This window comes from Bufo bufo, chromosome 1, assembly GCF_905171765.1.
Source record: "Bufo bufo chromosome 1, aBufBuf1.1, whole genome shotgun sequence".
Lineage (NCBI taxonomy): Eukaryota > Metazoa > Chordata > Amphibia > Anura > Bufonidae > Bufo > Bufo bufo.
Window position 1 is genome coordinate 154,338,991 of NC_053389.1, and position 18,240 is coordinate 154,357,230.

General features: G+C 46.1%; 1 protein-coding gene across 1 annotated transcript; it reads left to right on the forward strand.

The window, feature by feature from the left end:
• Window positions 1-1,992: 1,992 nt before the first annotated feature.
• Window positions 1,993-17,148, forward strand: LOC120999929 (migration and invasion inhibitory protein). The gene is made up of 10 exons (XM_040430978.1): window positions 1,993-2,259; window positions 3,146-3,321; window positions 7,165-7,572; window positions 9,073-9,172; window positions 11,261-11,372; window positions 11,786-11,844; window positions 11,926-12,052; window positions 13,590-13,686; window positions 15,894-16,016; window positions 16,201-17,148. Exons 2-10 carry the CDS (start codon window positions 3,178-3,180, stop codon window positions 16,291-16,293), a joined length of 1,263 nt encoding a protein of 420 aa, XP_040286912.1. The 5' UTR covers window positions 1,993-2,259; window positions 3,146-3,177; the 3' UTR covers window positions 16,294-17,148.
• Window positions 17,149-18,240: the final 1,092 nt, after the last annotated feature.

Below are 18,240 nucleotides of genomic sequence, written 5' to 3' on the forward strand. Positions count from 1 at the left end.
CACTGTCTTAATTTCGGGGAAACAGGGTAGTTACTTTCTTGCTCTGGCTAAATCGCACAAGAGAGTGGTGTGAGTGGCGGTTCAGATGGCGACATGGCCCCCCCCCCCCCCCCTCTCCTATTTTCCCTATACCTTCCAGTGGTGGATAGCAGGTCTTGGAATCAGGTGACATCAGCGAAACTCAGTAAGAGTTACGGTTACTATTACATAATTGTTTATATGTATAATCTATGTTTAAGCAAACTTTGCCCCTCCTGTCGGGGTCTGAGAAATATGGCATGTCTTCTGTTAAGATACTGGATATTTACTATGTTGAGACATGTCAAATTGTCATGTACACCTATACATGCTATATGAAAAATGATGTGACCTCCACAGTGGACAGTCCCCTTAACTGTGACCTCCACCGTTCCTTGCCTCCTTAACAGTGACCTCCACAGCATCCCACCGCCTTAACCGTGACCTCCACAGAATCCCACCACCTTAACAGCGACCTTCACAGCATCCCACCCCCTTAACCGTGACCCCCACAACATCCCACCCCCTTAAGTGACTTCCACAGCAGCCTGCCCCTTTAACAGTGACCTCCACAGCGGCTGCCCCTTTATTAGTGACCTTCACAGTACCCCATCACAGTGATTTCCACAACACCCCAAACACAGCAATCTGCCCCTTAACACTGACCTCCATAGCGGACCGTCCCCTTAACTGTGACCTCCACAGCAGCCTGCCCCTATGGTGGCCAGAGTTCCGGTTTTAGGCCGGACAGTCCGGCTTTCAGACTCCCTGTCCTCCGTCCGTCGCAGGGCCTGGACGGACACAGGGATGTGCTTTTGAACAGCTCACTCTCAGACAGCAGCACTGTGCTGTCTGAGCGTGAGCTGCAGGAAGAAAGTCACCCTCCCTCCCACCGATGCAGCTGACAGTTTATTTTTGACCTTCGTTTTTTCAATCCCTGTCGGTGGCAGAGTGGGAAGGTGCGTGGCCTAACCTGGTCGGGGTGGTGGCTCTGTAGGACCTGGGGGTGGGGTTTTTAAGTCCATCGTTTGAGGGTGGCCTGAATGACCACCATACCTGCCCACAGAACTGTGACCTCCACAGCACTCCGCTCCCTTAACAGTGTCATCCACAGCGCCCTGCCCCTTTAAAGCTCACCTACAGCAGTGAAGAAAAATGGCTGGGTTGTTATGGAAACCTGGTGTAAAACTGTGTGTATGTGGAGTCTAAGGGCCTGCGAGCTTCTATTGGCTAATAAGGGTCATGTGACCAGGCTTCTATTGGCTAATGCATTTTTTGGGACTATCTCAGGAACGGTACGTGCTAGAGAGCTAAGACCCGTTCGAAAACCTTCCCGGACAGCCGAGATGTCTGTGTGCTAAATTTCATGATTGTAAATGCGACGGTGCGGATTCCTTTAGCGGACATACATACAGCTTTATATATTAGATTCAGCTCTAAACTAGTCGGCGACAGCAAGGTGCAGACATTTATTTGTGGAGCGTCTTGTCTGCAGCTTGCTGTCGCATGACACATATTGCCTCTGCCTAAGGAGAGGCTACAAAATGACATTTGTCGCACGACTATTAGCCACAGCAATGTTGTGCGACATTTTTCGTAATGATCGTCAGTGGTGTCGCACTGCATACCATAGACTGTCATTGCGAAAAATGTTGCGCGACATTGCTGCGGCTAATAGTCGTGCGACAAACGTCGTCGTGTAGCCCTCGCCTAGAAGTTGGGTGCGACCTACCGGACAAAATCCATCCATTTTTGACCCTATCCGGTTGCAGCATGTCGCAGGTCACACTGCGACACCATGGTCACGGTGTAGCCCCAGCCTAATTGTATATTGCATTGGCACAAAGCATGGCTGGTTATCAACAATACTGAAACTCCTAGCCGGAGCTCTGTGGCGTTTATGATCTAATGTGGACCCCTTATAACGTAAGTGCCACAGCTGGTTCCGTTACCAGGGTGACTGATCAGGCGTCCTCTACGCCTAACGCGCGAACAGGCGCGGTTTTAATCTAACCAATCAGCGATGATCCCACAAGCCGACGAACGTCACTTAAAGTGGCAACTAGACCGCGGCATTCCTTCTACTGGATTCCCCCTTACACGTGCGTCGCCGCTTTTAGAAAAGTTCTATTTCGTTGGAGGACCAGCAGATGGCGCTGGTTGACCAAGCCGGAACGCTAATACACCGGGGAGCAGTGTCGGGAGTTCACCGGGGAGAAGACTGGCTGAAGAGGGGATGAGGTTTGTATGAAGCCCCCGGAGATTGACGGGGGATGTTCGGTACACTTCAGACTAATCCTCTTCTGTCTTTGTGTTGAGGACCGAAGAGGACACGTGTAGGCGACAGGCCTGGCCCTTGCTGTGTTTTCAGCCGCGCTGGATTATAATTGAAGGACTTTTCCATCTAGAGCCAGTGATCTGTGAATACCATACATTGGGGGACATTTATCAAAACTGGTGTAAAGTAGAACTGGCTAAGTTGCCCCTAGCAACCAATCAGAGTCCACCTTTCATTTTTCACAACTCCTTTGGAAAATGAAAGGTGGAATCTGATTGGTTGCTAGGGGCAACTAAGCCAGTTCTACTTTACACCAGTTTTGATAAATCTCCCCCAGTGTCCTCCTTTTCTGTAAAGTGTTTAGAGATTCTGTGCGACAATTTCTTACTTTACATTTGTTCTGGGAAAGCTGGGTGATATCTAGTGTTGAGCGAACTTGTGTTTTAAGTTCGGCGTCTAAAGTTCGGGTTATCGAAGAATCGCGTTATGGATTCCGCTACCACGGTCCATAATGGAATTTAGAATCCATAATGTGATTCTTCGAGAACCCGAACTTTAGACGCCAAACTTAAAACACAAGTTCGCTCAACACTAGTGATATCCATCATGGTGGCCCCAGCCATCTTCCTCATACACCTGTATACCTACTGACTACTCAGGCATCTGGGGGAGCTCAGTGAGGAGCCCGTATTGGTTGTCTGTGTTAGGTCAAGGATCTGCAACTACAACTCTCAGCATAACTGTCGATGCATGCTGGGAGGTGTAGTTTTGCTACCACTGGAGAGCCTTAGGGGGCAGATGGCTGTCTGACACTGGGACTGTTACAAGATGTCTTCTTCTTTGTTTTAGAGATGATATAAGAATTGGTGGAATATAAGAGTATGTCATCTTCTGATCAACTTGAGGAGCTACGGCGCTTAAATAAGTGTCTCCTGGAGAAACTGAGTATTAACCGGGATGACCTTCACAAGCAGCTGTCCACCGACCGCCACGTCCGCAATACGACCACTGAGGAACCATCGCAGGTGAGATTTCTACTCTCATACTGGCTCCATCCATTGCATGAGACCAAAGATATGTGAGTCCTGAACAGCATTCACCAGAGGCCATCACTGTGTACATACATTCAGGGATGCAGAGGTAGCAGGCGCTATGGGGCCCAGGAGCCTGAGGGCGCTGGTCAAGTTACACCTCGAAGTGGTTAGGTCAGGAATTTGGAATGGGGGACGATAGTGGTGGGGGGGGTTCTTTTCAATTTTTGCCTCAGGCAGCATGAAGGCTTTGTGCTTTCCTGCCCCTTGCCACAAAGCAATGAGGGAAGGGGGGGCCAAAGCCGAACTCTTGCACCAGGGCCCATGAGCCTTTAGCTACGCCCCTGCTTACATCACTTATCCTGTACTGATCCTGAGTTACATCCTGTATTATACTCCAGAGCTGCACTCACTATTCTGCAGGTGGAGTCACTGTGCACATACATAACTCAAGAGAAGTACTATAATGTATGTGCACAGTGACTCCACCAGCAGAACTGTGAGTGCAGCTCCTGAGTATAATACAGGATGTAACTAAGGATGAGTACAGGATAAGTAATGTAATGTATGTACATAGTGACTCCACCAGCAGAACTGAGTGCAGCTCTTGAGTATAGTACAGGAAGTAACTCCACATCAGTCTCATTCTACCCAACTTCATAAATGTGTGTCTAAGTTTGACTTTGGTTTCATACAGGAGAAGTCCTAATGCCACAACACTGGTACACAGACCGTCTGGCTGATTAGATCAGCTTTCTGTGGTGACACAATGGTTACCCTGATAGTAGATAAGTTACAGAGGAAACTGATTAATTCAGACACTCAGGAAATGCTTCATCTGCAGTCATCTCTTGGATTGCTAGCAGAAAGTAAGCGAGCTTCTGCTGGTGTCTCAAAGTATGGTTTAGATGCTGACAAGACATCCCACAAATCAGGAGGAGATCCCCAGCTAATGGTTTACCCAGATCCCTACAGTAAGATACAATTTAAAGGAACACTGCAAAAAAACAATGATAGACTTGTTATGTCTGGTTAAGGGCACGAGGTGGCGGTGCATCACGCAAGGATTCTTTATTTGATGTTCCTTGAATTTGTCATGCTCCACCCCCTCAGGTCCTGCGCTGGACATAATACAATCTGTCAGCAGTTTAGAGTTTTTTTGTTTTGTTTTTTATTAAAGGACAACTCCATGTTCAGACCATATGTTCCTTATTTTGTAATGTAGGCTTGTCTATAAGCCTACATTAAGGGGTTAAGTGTCTGATCGGTGGGAATTTGACCTCTGGGGCCCCTTGTTTGAATGGAGTTGCAGCCTGACAATCCTTTAAACTCTGTGGAACTGCCGGAAATAGCTAGATACAACCTATCCCTAACAGTCCCATAGAGCTGAATGGAGCAACAGTGCACATGTTTGACCACCGCTTCATTCGAACGGGGGAGCACGGGCCTTGTGATCATCAGGGGGCCCCAGAGGTTGGACCACCACCAATCAGACACTTAGAGGACCTTTCATGGGTCCAGACATTATCAATTAAGTAGGGGGTTGTGTAGCGCATAGTGCAGGCATATAAGATCACTTACAAGCTTATCTATCCAGTGCTCCGTTCGCCCACTGTGCCCCCTTTTACTTTTCCCGCCTGATTAATATCATCGGTACAGGGAGGAGGAGACTTCCCTGTTTCTCAGTGGGCGTCTCCTTTTCCCTGGCTGTAGCGCGGTCCAATCGCAGCGGAGCGCGTCACAGCCGGGGAGAAGGAGATATTCATTTCCATACCAGGCGGGAAAAGTAAAAGGGGGGCACAGCGGGTGAACGGAGCACTGGACAGATGAGCTAGTAAGTGATCTTACATGCCTGCACTGTGCCCTACACAACCCCCTACTTATTTCATAATGTCTGGACCCATGAAAGGTCCTCTTTAAGTGGTTGTAATGGGACAACCTCTTTAATATACAGAAAACACTGAGACACTTTGAACAAAAACCGTCCAACATTAATGTTAGCAATAGTGTTGAGCGAACTATCGAAGTATCCCGTTATGGATTCCGCTACCACGGACCAGAACGGAATTTAGAATCCATAACAGGATACTTCGATAACCTGAACTCGAACTTTAGATGCCGAACTTAAAACACAAGTTCGCTCAACACTAGTCAGCAATTCCAACTAAATCCAGCAGAATTATGCTTGCAGCTCTGGAGTATAACACAGACTGGAGCACTATATTACTTGGGGCTCATTCAGATGGCCGTATGTGTTTTGTGGTCCGCAAATTGTCGATCCGCAAAACACTGATACCGACCCGTACTATGATAAAAATGCCTATTCTTGTCCGCGATTGCGAGGCCGCAGAACAGAAGCACGGATGTGGACAGCACACGATGCTGTTTGCATCTTTTGCGGCCCCATTGAAATGAATAGTTCTGCACCTGTTCCGCAGAATTGCGGAACAGATGCGAACCAGTTCATACGGTTTTCTGAGCCCTTGTACAGATTCTAAAATTCCAACCTTTTATGTAATTATATCTATACCTTAATTGTCATTTGATTCTGATCCCACGATTCCAGTAGATTTACCTTCGCCATGTCCCAATGTACAGTACAGACCAAAAGTTTGGACACACCTTCTCATTCAAAGAGTTTTCTTTATTTTCATGACTATGAAAATTGTAGATTCACACTGAAGGCATCAAAACTATGAATTAACACGTGGAATTATATACATAACAAACAAGTGTGAAACAACTGAAAATATGTCATATTCTAGGTTCTTCAAAGTAGCCACCTTTTGGTTTGATTATTGCTTTGCACACTCTTGGCATTCTCTTGATGAGCTTCAAGAGGTAGTCCCCTGAAATGGTTTTCACTTCACAGGTGTGCCCTGTCAGGTTTAATAAGTGGGATTTCTTGCCTTATAAATGGGGTTGGGACCGTCAGGTGGATACACAGCTGATAGTCCTACTGAATAGACTGTTAGAATTTGTATTATGGCAAGAAAAAAGCAGCTAAGTAAAGAAAAACGAGTGGCCATCATTACTTTAAGAAATGAAGGTCAGTCAGTCAGTCGAAAAATTGGGAAAACTTTGAAAGTAAGGGCTATTTGACCATGAAGGAGAGTGATGGGGTGCTGCGCCAGATGACCTGGCCTCCACAGTCACCGGACCTGAACCCAATCGAGATGGTTTGGGGTGAGCTGGACCGCAGAGTGAAGGCAAAAGGGCCAACAAGTGCTAAGCATCTCTGGGAACTCCTTCAAGACTGTTAGAAGACCATTTCAGGGGACTACCTCTTGAAGCTCATCAAGAGAATGCCAAGAGTGTGCAAAGCAGTAATCAAAGCAAAAGGTGGCTACTTTGAAGAACCTAGAATATGACATATTTTCAGTTGTTTCACACTTGTTTGTTATGTATATAATTCCACATGTGTTAATTCATAGTTTTGATGCCTTCATAGTCATGAAAATAAAGAAAACTCTGAATGAGAAGGTGTGTCCAAACTTTTGGTCTGTACTGTACGTGGGGGTGAAATACTGAGCCAGCGTCACTGATCCCTCTCGAGCCACTGGCAACGTTTGAATGAATCACAGAGTAAAGCAGCTTATAATAGTGCAGTGACGTTATAAGAGGAGAGGCCGGTGGCAGTGATATCTGTGGGTAGAGGAGTAGTCATGGGGGACAGGGCGTTTCCTGGACTTTCCTTTCACTTGGGCCATTGAAGAATACTGCAGGTTGAGATTAACTGCTCAGCAAATACAGATCAGATCAGACCAGATTTATACCTTGCATGTTACCACTGGGCGTGTATAATATTCTTATATCCTGCACGTGTTTGTCATCTAGACCTCGAAACCTAAAACGACGCGGAATGGATGTGGGGAGGTCCCAAGATGCTCGCTGAGAAGTCTGGATCCAGCTCTGCAGACCACACAAGGTTCATCCTCCGCTGCAAGGAAAGCCCTGTGTACCCCTAAGAAGTCCCATCCTCAGGAGACTCGCCCATTTGACATGTCTGCTCACATTCTGAATCTCGAGGGATCGGGACATGGGGTCTGCTCCGATCAGGGCATTATTAAGATAGGCTCTCCAGTGAAACGCGTCAACATCCTGAATTCTACTATGATTAGCCCCAAATCTGCAGAAAACTTTTCTCCTCAGTATATCGACCGGTTAGAGGATGACGGGAACCTGAGGAACAAAGAAGCACAGACTCCAAAATCTATTCTCCTTACGCCAAACCGAAGCACCAAGGTACTGTCTGTGCTTCTAAATAGTGTACGGACCAAGGTCGGAGGATGCGAGTGTCCGGAATCCTTACTCCAGCGTCAAATCTTCAATTCATCCATTTCTGGGAAAGCTGGATGACAATCAATATGGCAAGCGTCACACTTCAAACAGTGGTTAGCACCCAGCTTTCCTAGGATAAACCGTCTGGGGGTGGATCACTAGACCATTTTGCTGATCAATATTATGGGTGTCAGGGAGCTGTACGGCGGTTGTCACCCAGCTTTCCTAGGATCGGATATTCTATGACTCAAGTCTTTCATTGTTTTGAGGGGGAACATTTAATTTTTCTATTTTTTTAAAGAACTTTCTATCTGACTTTAGCTTTAGGAGCATTTCCTGTTAATAAACCTCAGGTCTTGATCATATTTCCTTGTTAGATTACGTACTGAAGACAATTTAACCCTTTGTGATCCTAATGCGCTAACACGTCTTCGGTCTGGTTTAGTGGAGGGACCCCCCATTAACCCCTTATTGAGCCCTCTAGCTTGGATAAAGCTCTTCCAGTGTTTTTAAAGCGACCCTCCGGATCAAGAAGTAAAATTTCACATTAATACTGGGGGACGGTTAGAACACTTACCTCGTGCCCTCCTTTTCAGCTGCAGGTCTGTCAAATTCAGGGCTCCTCTTCTGTTATCCAAGATGGCCGCATCACTGTGCATCCGTAGTCTAAGGCACTTCCTGCTTTTCCAGCCTTGCACTTTGATTGGCCAGCACTGCTCACGTGAGCAGTGCTGACCAATCCGAAGGCAGCAGGAAATATATTTGGCTACCAAATGCACAGTGTGCACCAGGTAGTCTGAGAGGCGGTGCGGCCATCTTGGGTGACAGAATGGGGGCCCAAGAATTAGTGGATCTGGAAACCTAAGAAAGCAGAGCACCATATAAGTGTTCTGTTCATTCCCCAGTTAAAGTGACTTTTTTTTCTTGTACTGGAGGGTCACTTTAAGTAACCTGTCATCAAAATATTGCCTATCCTATGTAGCGACAGTTTTTTTCTTATGTAAAACAATTTGATGGGTTCTGTCGAAACATTTATTCCATTATGCAGATGAGCTCTTAAGTGCACCCAGTGCGGGCCCAGCACCCAGGTTCTACAGATGCAGACCCTCGCTTCCCTTGTCGGATGGACTGGGCCAGGCTTCTGAATTCTGTGGAATAGTGGAATAAACAGTATTTTTCCCTACCAGGCACTGTGCTGGCTTACATGGGCCATATCTTGATGACGGGTCCCTTTAGCATCCTATATAGACCTGGATGGGTTTGCAGCTTTAAGCCTTTGCACTGAATGATTAGAAAAGGGGGCTGTGATGTGACTCATTCCAGGGTCTCTCACTCATTCCGCAAACTTACTGACTAAGATTTTCCTCATCAAAAACATCACCGTAGTCAGAAATGACAGACCCCGAGTCACTGCTCTTTATCATCTGCACAAAACAAGAAGGTCATCACCATCTTCTCTTTCAGAGAGATCCGGGGCGCGTCACATTTCTGTGCAATGATGAATCCCCTCACCTGGAGACTCAGTGGTCTGCTCGCCCGCTGCTAGGTTATGACTGGATAGCAGGTCAGTTGGTAACATCACCTCTTGAAACCTTATCCTGAGCGGCAGACAGCTCTTGGTTTAGGGGATCTGTAGGAAAAGTTAGTGGGTGCACCTGCGCCCGATAAATGGCTCCTGTCTGCACTGCAGTATATCAAATTCTCCGCCAATCCACAGTGGGCTAGTGACATCTCTTCTGGATTGGGTATATTACAGAAGGGATATCTGGAAAGAACCAACTTGTGATCCCGGTCTACATATTTAAAGGGGTTATGCCATGATTAGTGTAAAATGTCTTTCTAACAAAGCTAGAACCAGCCCTGTACCTCACATGGATCCAGAGATCTCCCCATTCATTGCTACAATTGGCTGTGCTAGATTTATATCAAGCTGACAGCTTAGGGATGTGTCCTTTCTGCTACAGCTCTCTCTCTACCACAGCTCAGGGGGCATGTCCTTTCTTAGGGAGTCCTTCCTTTCTCAGGGGGTGTGTCCTTTCTGCTACAGCTTTCTCTCTACCACAGCTCAGGGGGGTGTCCTTTCTGCTACAGCTCTCTCTCTCTACCACAGCTCGGGGGGCATGTCCTTTCTTAGGGAGTCTTTCCTTTCTCGGGGGGGGGTCCTTTCTGCTACAGCTCTCTCTACCACATCTCGGGGGGCATGTCCTTTCTTAGGGAGTCTTTCCTTTCTCAGGGGGGGTGTCCTTTCTTCTACAGCTCTCTCTCTACCACAGCTCGGGGGGCATGTCCTTTCTTAGGGAGTCTTTCCTTTCTCGGGGGAGTGGGGGGTCCTTTCTGCTACAGCTCTCTCTCTACCACAGCTCGGGGGGCATGTCCTTTCTTAGGGAGTCTTTCCTTTCTCGGGGGGGGGGGGGTCCTTTCTGCTACAGCTCTCTCTACCACAGCTCGGGGGGCATGTCCTTTCTTAGGGAGTCTTTCCTTTCTCAGGGGGGGGTGTCCTTTCTGCTACAGCTCTCTCTCTACCACAGCTCGGGGGGCGTGTCCTTTCTCAGGGCATGTTTCCTTTCTGCTGTAGCTCTTTCCCTGTAGCTGTCACAGCTTCTGATAGAGGAAGTTGAAGGATGGAACTGGGTGTGTACGTCACAGTCCCACTTAGCGAGGTAGACTGAAAAATAAGGAAAAAGCAGCAGATGGCACAATATGGAAACATTTTATTGAATAGCTCAGCGGCTATGCAAAAATGTTTAATTACATGCAATTATTAAAGTATTGAGATGCCGCTGCTGGTTTGAAAAATGTAGAATATTATTTGTGGGGCAACCCTTTAAAAAAAAAAAGTTGCTCTGGGTTTTTTGATGGAAAAATTGCTTAAGAGCCGGGAAACATTTACTCGCATATTAAATCCCCTGTTGATGCAGTGCTGCTCATCTGGTGGTCCCTGCCATCTTTTTCACTTTGCTTCAGCATCCATGTGACTGCTGCAGCCAATCACTGGCCTCAGTGGTCTTGTGCAATTCATGCAGGAATCACTGCTGAGGCCAGTGATTGCTTACAGCAGTTATGTGGATGTATGGCATGTGATCACTGCAGCAAAGGCCAGCAGGTAATAGTCACTGCTCCTGCTACATGTTTTTTTTTTTGTGTGTTTTTTTGGACAGCCCCTTTAATTGATTGGGTGATTATTTCTTAAAGGGAGGTTTCGAAGATTTAAAAAAAAAAAGGTTTCTTTCTTCCATAAACCATGCCATACCTGTTCAGTTGAGCTGCAATAACAAGACATATCCCATGGACAAGTGTAGTGCCATTTCTGTAAAAAGCTATTTTGTTTATCTTAATCCTGGAGGATCCCTTTAATTTTCAAACTGCACCTAAATGTTTTCCACCCCCTACCTGGGGAAGACGAATAAGTTGTGCAGATGAACTAATGTCACTGGTGCCCTTTTAATTGTCTTTCAAGGGAGTCTCAGTTCCATCTGCAGTTTTTCCTAACAACCCTGAACTAGGGGGCGCAGTTGCACCCACTAAACGGTTTTCAGGCACCCAGTGTATACATTATCTGCATCTTCCTTAAAATACTATGAAATAATTCCCATGTGTGTAGTCCCTGTCCAGTATGTTTTATCCTTACCAGTGTTAACCCTATCTTCTCCAGGACTGCTGGAAGTGAAGTCCCCCATCACCAATAAATCTGACCAGTTTTTCGCAGAGATCGGTGAATTCCGACGTGTCAACCAGGAGGAGTGCGCCCACGAGTATTTTACTGGGTGAGTCAATGCTGGTGACGAACGTCTATTTGTTTATGTTGAAAACCTGTATCTTGGCTTGGATTAGATTAGGGGGCGCTGTTGCTTTGGGAAGTCTGTCATGCCAGCAATGGTGAGAAGTGGTACTGCAGGTGTCCATCATTTCTTTATAAGTAACAGTGTGTCAGCGATGATAAGGAATACAAGTTCACTCTAGCCGCCCTGTCTGCCCTCTGCTTCCTATTACCAAATCACTGATGAAGCCAGTTGTTTAGGTAATAACCCTTGCAGAGAATTGCTTATAGTGCAGTTCCCTGAGGTTCAACACATGATGAATACTGGTGTGTAGGGGAGGTAGGCACCATCTTACAATGGGGTCTTGGCAGTCCATTTGCTTTTTGTTGCTGATGGGTATGCATTTGGTTTATCTTCAGATCAGGGGCACAGGATTCATTGGTAGAAGATCTGGATCTCTCGATGGACACTCATCAGTGTAAGGCCACCTACATGTCTTGCAGCTTTTTGTGTGCAGAACTTAGAAGACACATGAGTCACCATCACCTTTGTGTTTCAGGTGTGTACTGCTACCGGGTGAACCAGCGGTTATTTACATCACCAATGGGTGCAGAGCCCGCATGTCCCATATGTAAGAAGCGCAGGGGCAGACGCCATGTATCCTTAGAAGAGCCTGCGTATATACGGTACTTAATTACACTTACTCAAGACAATAAGCTTAGGCTACTTTCACACTGGCGTTTCTGGGTCCGCTTGTCAGATCCGTTTCAGGGCTCTCGCAAGCGGCCCAAATTGGTTCAGGTCAGCCCCAATGCATTCTGAATGGATAAGGATCCGTTCAGAATGCATCAATTTGGCTGCGTTTGGTCTCCGTTGCGTTTTTTAGACGGTCACTTAAACACAGCTTGCAGCATTTTGGTGACCGTCTGAGTATGTGGAGCCAAACGGATCCGTCTAGACTTACAATGTAAGTCAATGGGGGCGGATCCGTTTTTCACTGACACAATATAATGCAATTGAAAACGGATCCGTCCCCCATTGACTTTCAATGTAAGTCAAGTTTGGACTTAGACTTTTTTTTGAATGAATAATGCATAATGGATACAAGCGTTTGCATTATTCGTGCGGATCCGTCTGTGCAGATACAAGACGGATCGGCACAAAACGCGAGTGTGAAAGTAGCCTTAGTCGTAGGGAAGAGTTTATGGGCTCATGCACATGACCGTGTTTTTTTTTATCTGTGTCTGATCTGCATTTTTTTGCGAATTGCACACAGACCCATTAATTTCTATGGGTCCATAAAAAAACTTGGAAGTCGTCCGTGTGCTGTCTGCATCCCTTTGACTGTTCTGCAAACTATAATGTCCTATTACAGTCCGTATTGCAGACAAGAATAGTCATTTCTAGTAATGGGAGTGAGAAAAATGCGGATTGCACACAGAAGGTGTCTGTATTCTGTGGATCTGTGGTTTGCAGACCTCAATACGAACACGACTGTGCGCTTGAGGCCTAAAGAGTTTATAGACTTTTTCAGCCATGTATTATTATACCAATGCATTGTAACTATAAAAATTAAAAATTGCCTACTGTTCTGTGTCTACAGCTCCTATGCAGACCCATGGGTCACCATGGTTACAGGCTACATACTGTAGTCTGATCCCCATTCACACTTTTTTCCATATGTCCCTACTGAATGTATATAACAAAAAAGAAGGGTAAGATGACACACAAGGCATAGAGACAGCACTCGGGATACTTTATGTAATTCATGAATATACAGTAATTAAGTAACATTTCAGGTGTATGGTCGCCCTTCAGGCTGGTATCGCTGTCAGGACAAGTGTTTGTAGTCTGTAGTCATGGAGACACATAGGTCGGCATAGGAGCTCCATACACAAAACGGTAATTGATTTTTAATCAGAAGTATTTGCAGAGTTGCTTCATTTTGTATTTTAAATGCATTGGAAACTATACATATAAGCCATAGCGCACATGTACATGACATGTACGGTCTGTTCTGTTTGCCCTTAATTTCACTGGGAATGCCGAGACTCAGTAGATTGTTACAGCCATTCATTCGTGGGAGTCTCAACTGATCCTCTCCCATAACGATGTCCAAAGGTGCAGAGACCCTTTAAACGCCTGTGCACAAGCGGTATAATTATGTTATTAGTCTGTAAATGTGTTATGTTCTTCAAACAATAGCCAGTCGTTACTTTTTAGGGTGAGCATTCCCCGGAGCACCCTGCTACCACCTTACAAATACAGAGCCCACAGGAGAAAGAGCTTTGACCCTACGGACAGCCTTGCATTGCCATCGGTAAGTAGCCCCTTTTCCAACTCTGCATTCCACCGTTTTATTGTGACTTTGATTTTCTGTAAAGGAAGCATATTCATTTTAGAATGAAAAGTTCGGCAACTTTTGAACATACTTTGTGTTTTCAGTCCCCTCCAATTTCACAATCTCCATTTGCTGTTAGTGAATAGGGCAGATTTTTATAAGGCAGGCATTTCATATGCCAGTCTTGGTGTAAAGTCTTTTTAAGGGCTCATTCAGACGGCCGTATGCTGTCCCGCAAAAATGCGGATTAGATGCTGTCCCGTTCACTTCTATGGGTCACTAAAAACAATGTTAGTCAATGGTGCCAGATCCCATTAATATTAAAATCCGTCACCCATTGATTTACATTGTTAGTAACGGATCCGGTTTGTTCCATTTTGATTTAACACAACCGCATCGTAATGGAAATGATCCTGATGTGTTAAATCAAACAGAACTGTTTTGGTACGGTTTCAAGATCCTCTGCCGGATCTCAAAACTTGAAACCAAAGAGCAGATGTGAAAGTATCCTAAGATGCATGAATTTAAAGGGGTTGTCCGGGTTCAGAGCTGAACCCTCTATTTTCACCCAGGCAGCCCCCCTGACTTGAGCATCGGAGCAGTTCATGCTCCGATGCTCTCCTTTGCCCTGCGCTAAATCGCACAGGGCAAAGGCATTTTCAGGAGATCCGGTGACGTACCGGGGCTCTCCATGGGGCTGCCAGGAAGCCCAATGACGTCACCGGCACTGATGGGCTAGGACAGCGCTAAAGCACGCCCATCGGAGCCGGTGACATCACCGAACACACTGCCGGGCAGAAGCTTCCGCCCGGCAGTGTGTTATTGTAAACAAAAGAGCCCTTGCCCTGCGCGATCTAGCGCACAGCAAGGGAGCGCATCTGAGCATGAGATGCTTCGATGCTAGCATCAGGGGGGCTGCCTGGGTGAAAATATGGGTATGTCCGGGTTCAGCTCTGAACCCGGACAGCCCCTTTAATAAGAGGCACAGGCCTCTTATTAAAGGGAACCTGTCACCGGGATTTTGTGTATAGAGCTGAGGACATGGGTTGCTAGATGGCCGCTAGCACATCCGCAATACCCAGTCCCCATAGCTCTGTGTGCTTTTATTGTGTAAAAAAACCGATTTGATACATATGCAAATTAACCTAGGATGAGTCAGAGCTTGAAAATATGACTCTTCTCTGGTCACACAAGTAAGATATGACTCTTTTATGTTAATTTGCATATGTATAAAATCGTTTTTTTACACAATAAAAGCACACAGAGCTATGGGGACTGGGTATTGCGGTTGTGCTAGCGGCCATCTAGCAACCCATGTCCTCAGCTCTATACCCAAAATCCCGGTGACAGGTTCTTGTGCCATGGCTTAGACTGTCCGTGAACTACACATGGAATTCTGTGCCAGTTATATGTGAATGGCATAGATGTCTGCTATAATTTCCGCCAATTTTCTGGAGTAAATTATGAGTTGGTCCAAGGCAGCACCGCTTCTTCTGCCTAAGCCTCATCCGCTTGTATAAAAATTCACAATATTCTCAAATCCCTGCGTAAAATGGCGCTTGCGCAAAAAGTGTTGGCTTCTGTGTGCCAGGAAACTATATAGCATTAGTCGTTTTTTTCCACATACCTTTTTTTTTTTTTCTTAATCCTGAGGCTTCATAGTCAACGTTTTCACACAGGTGAGTTCTGCTACACTAACAAGACATGCACCTATGTGAGCAGGACCAGGATGGCATCGGAGCCGTTGGATTTTAGAAACAAATGGCTCCATTCACTAAATGCAAGCAGAGATCTTAACCCCTTAGAGGGAGCTTGTCACCAGAACACCTCTTTTGAGTTTATATGTTCACACTGGTCACCCTGCCTTTTTCCCTGAGCTAGTTTTCTTGAATTAGTATGGAGTCGCAATCCCGCTGGTCTCGCTGCTACAGCCCGCCACTTCCATCCTGCATGTCAGCGCCTGGACCTGCCAAATCTCAGGCAGGCGCGTTCATAACCCCACTAGTTTAGCACCATCTCTAACCTGTGGCTCCCCAGCTGCTGCAAAACAACAACTCCCATCGTGCCCTCACAGGCTATCAGATCATAGTGGGAGTTAAGTTTGTGCAATAGTGGGAAAACCCAGGGGTTGGAGGCCTCTGATGTAGAAAGCACTTCACAGTATTTGATTTTTGTCTTGTTTTTAGCATTGTTTAGCCGGATGGGAAAATGCTGTGCCCTCGTGTAACCTCAAAGTCACCAGTCTGGACCTGAAGACCTCTGTAGATCCAGATTTGGTATCTGCACCCACGACCATTAATGTGGGCACGGTAAGAGAATGCGCACGCAATTATCTCTTCGATATACTTAGCCCACAATGCACCATTCCACTAGGGGGTGCAATACATATGCCATTGCATAGCCATCACATCCCCAATATTTGTATTGTGTCCCCTATACTGCTGCTGACATGTCAGTTTCATTAATACTTGAATTCCTTCTATATTTCTCCAGGACAGTTCTTCTTACTACGCTTCAAGGGCAACATCTGACAATCTGCTGAATTTGTCCCGCTCAATCACCTTCCATCACAGGAATATTAAGTGAAGGTCAAGTGGGAAGAAAACCTCGCTCATTCCAAACAAGACCTTGTATGATTTCAGTGCATCGTCTGGTTACATCACTTGTATCTTTGCCAGTTCTATTCATTTGTTACTCAGGTCCACTGTGGTCAAGGTTTATTCCAAGACCTTAAAGGGGTTTTCCAGGATTTTGATATTGATGGCCTACTCTCAGGCACTTCTGCCAATCAGCTATTTCGTTGTAACTTCACAATGGACGATGCCAGAGCTACAGAGAAACCTCTGATCAGCAGAAGTGCCCGGTGTCGAACCCCCACCGATCAGAAATTGACGGCCTATCAAAAGGCTATGGGACCAAATGTAAAGGCAAAACATGATGTGACCTTAGCCGTACGTCTGATTGCTCTCTACATCCGAATCCAGCCTAGCCAATCTTCTGTGAGCTAAACCGTGCAGATACCAGGCTGATACATTGTAGCAAACTATCAAAACAGCCGAGGGATTAGTGCTGTGCCTCAGAGGATTGCCTAGACCAGATCCACTCGTTCTTAACGGCCACTGTGAGAAGTAGTAGGTCTGTAGGGATTTGCGGCCTCTGGATGTCAACAAGTATGTTTCCATTTTCTGACAGCAAGTGGTGATCTTGAAAATGGTGAGGAATTATATCAGAAAGTTGTAGAACTGTTCTTTACGCAATGAATAAACATTATATTGACAATATTACCTTGAAGGGTTTCTCTGGGAAAGATGACATTTTGTCAAGTACCCGCAGGTCGCCTCTCTGAACAGAAGATTCATACTTGCCTGCTCCCTGCCAGTCCAGTTCTCTGGTGTCTCCATGGTCCCTGCAGCGTTCAGGTCCGGGGCAGCATGGACATGTTCACATAGAACCCCTTTAAATGTAAGAACAGGACACTACATAATGTGTTAAGTTCTATAGCATCCGTCAGGGTGTCCATGCATGGATTAGCCCTAGTGACTAGGACTGATCTTCAGCATTCAGACTACAAATCCATGGGTCAGATTTTTCTGGCATTTACTGTTAGCATCTGAACATATCGTAAGGGTTAATTCACATGCGGCATATCTGTTTGGACTGTCCTGTTACAGTATTCTGTAGTGGTTACTTTTGTCTGTTTAATCAGTGAGGTTGGCTGTCTCCCGCGTGTGTTTATTGCAGTGCTGATGCCTGTGTGCAGTGACGTCCGATCACAGGTCTGTGGCATAACGGAACTTGTAGTCCCCGAGCAGAGCTGTCGGTCACACTATCGTCACACACGTTGAGCTGCTCAGTGACTAAACATTAGAGACACTTTATCAGCTCCTTTTTAAATGTCACACTGGACCCTTTTATATTGAAATCTGTGACTTACAACTATAAATTAGAGGTGAACGAATCAATTTGTCTCATCTACAGGACCACTTGTGTGGGGATGCCCACCTGCCGCTAGATTGACATGGCTGGACATTTAGCCCAGCCCTGACAATTTCCTGCTTGCAATGCTGCTTCAGTTAGCCACGAAAGGTCAGAAGCTCTGCTTCGGAGCAGAGACTGCATAGGCGCCGGGTAGTAGCGCTTGCGCAGTTGCTGCCCTGAAACCGAGATTTTGCCTTTTGCTTGGCTTATTGGAGCAGCCAGGAAACTGTCACGGCCAGGCTAGGGCTACACTGTGACTTTTTCTAGCACGACTGATCGATTTTAACTATTGAACTGCAGTGCAAATGAATGTATTCAGTTGAATGCAATCTTGTGGACTGCACCTCTAGTTCAATAGTTAAAATCAATCAGTCGCGCTACAAAAAGTTGCAGTGTAGCCCAGGCCTAAGGCTACGTCTACACGACGACATTTGTCACGCGACAGATAGGGCGCAACATTTTGTTGCACCAATGTCGCGCGACAATTTTTATGGTCTATGGTGTCGCACTGCAACATGCAACATACTGCGACGCAACCGTCGCAAAAACTGTTGC

Coding starts and splice junctions, on each gene's coding strand:
- LOC120999929 (XM_040430978.1), top strand. CDS start 3,178: ATGTCATCTTCTGATCAACTTGAGGAGCTACGGCGCTTAAATAAGTGT. Junction 3,322..7,164: donor CCACTGAGGAACCATCGCAG/GTGAGATTTCTA, acceptor TTTGTCATCTAG/ACCTCGAAACCTAAAACGAC. Junction 11,373..11,785: donor GCCCACGAGTATTTTACTGG/GTGAGTCAATGC, acceptor GTTTATCTTCAG/ATCAGGGGCACAGGATTCAT.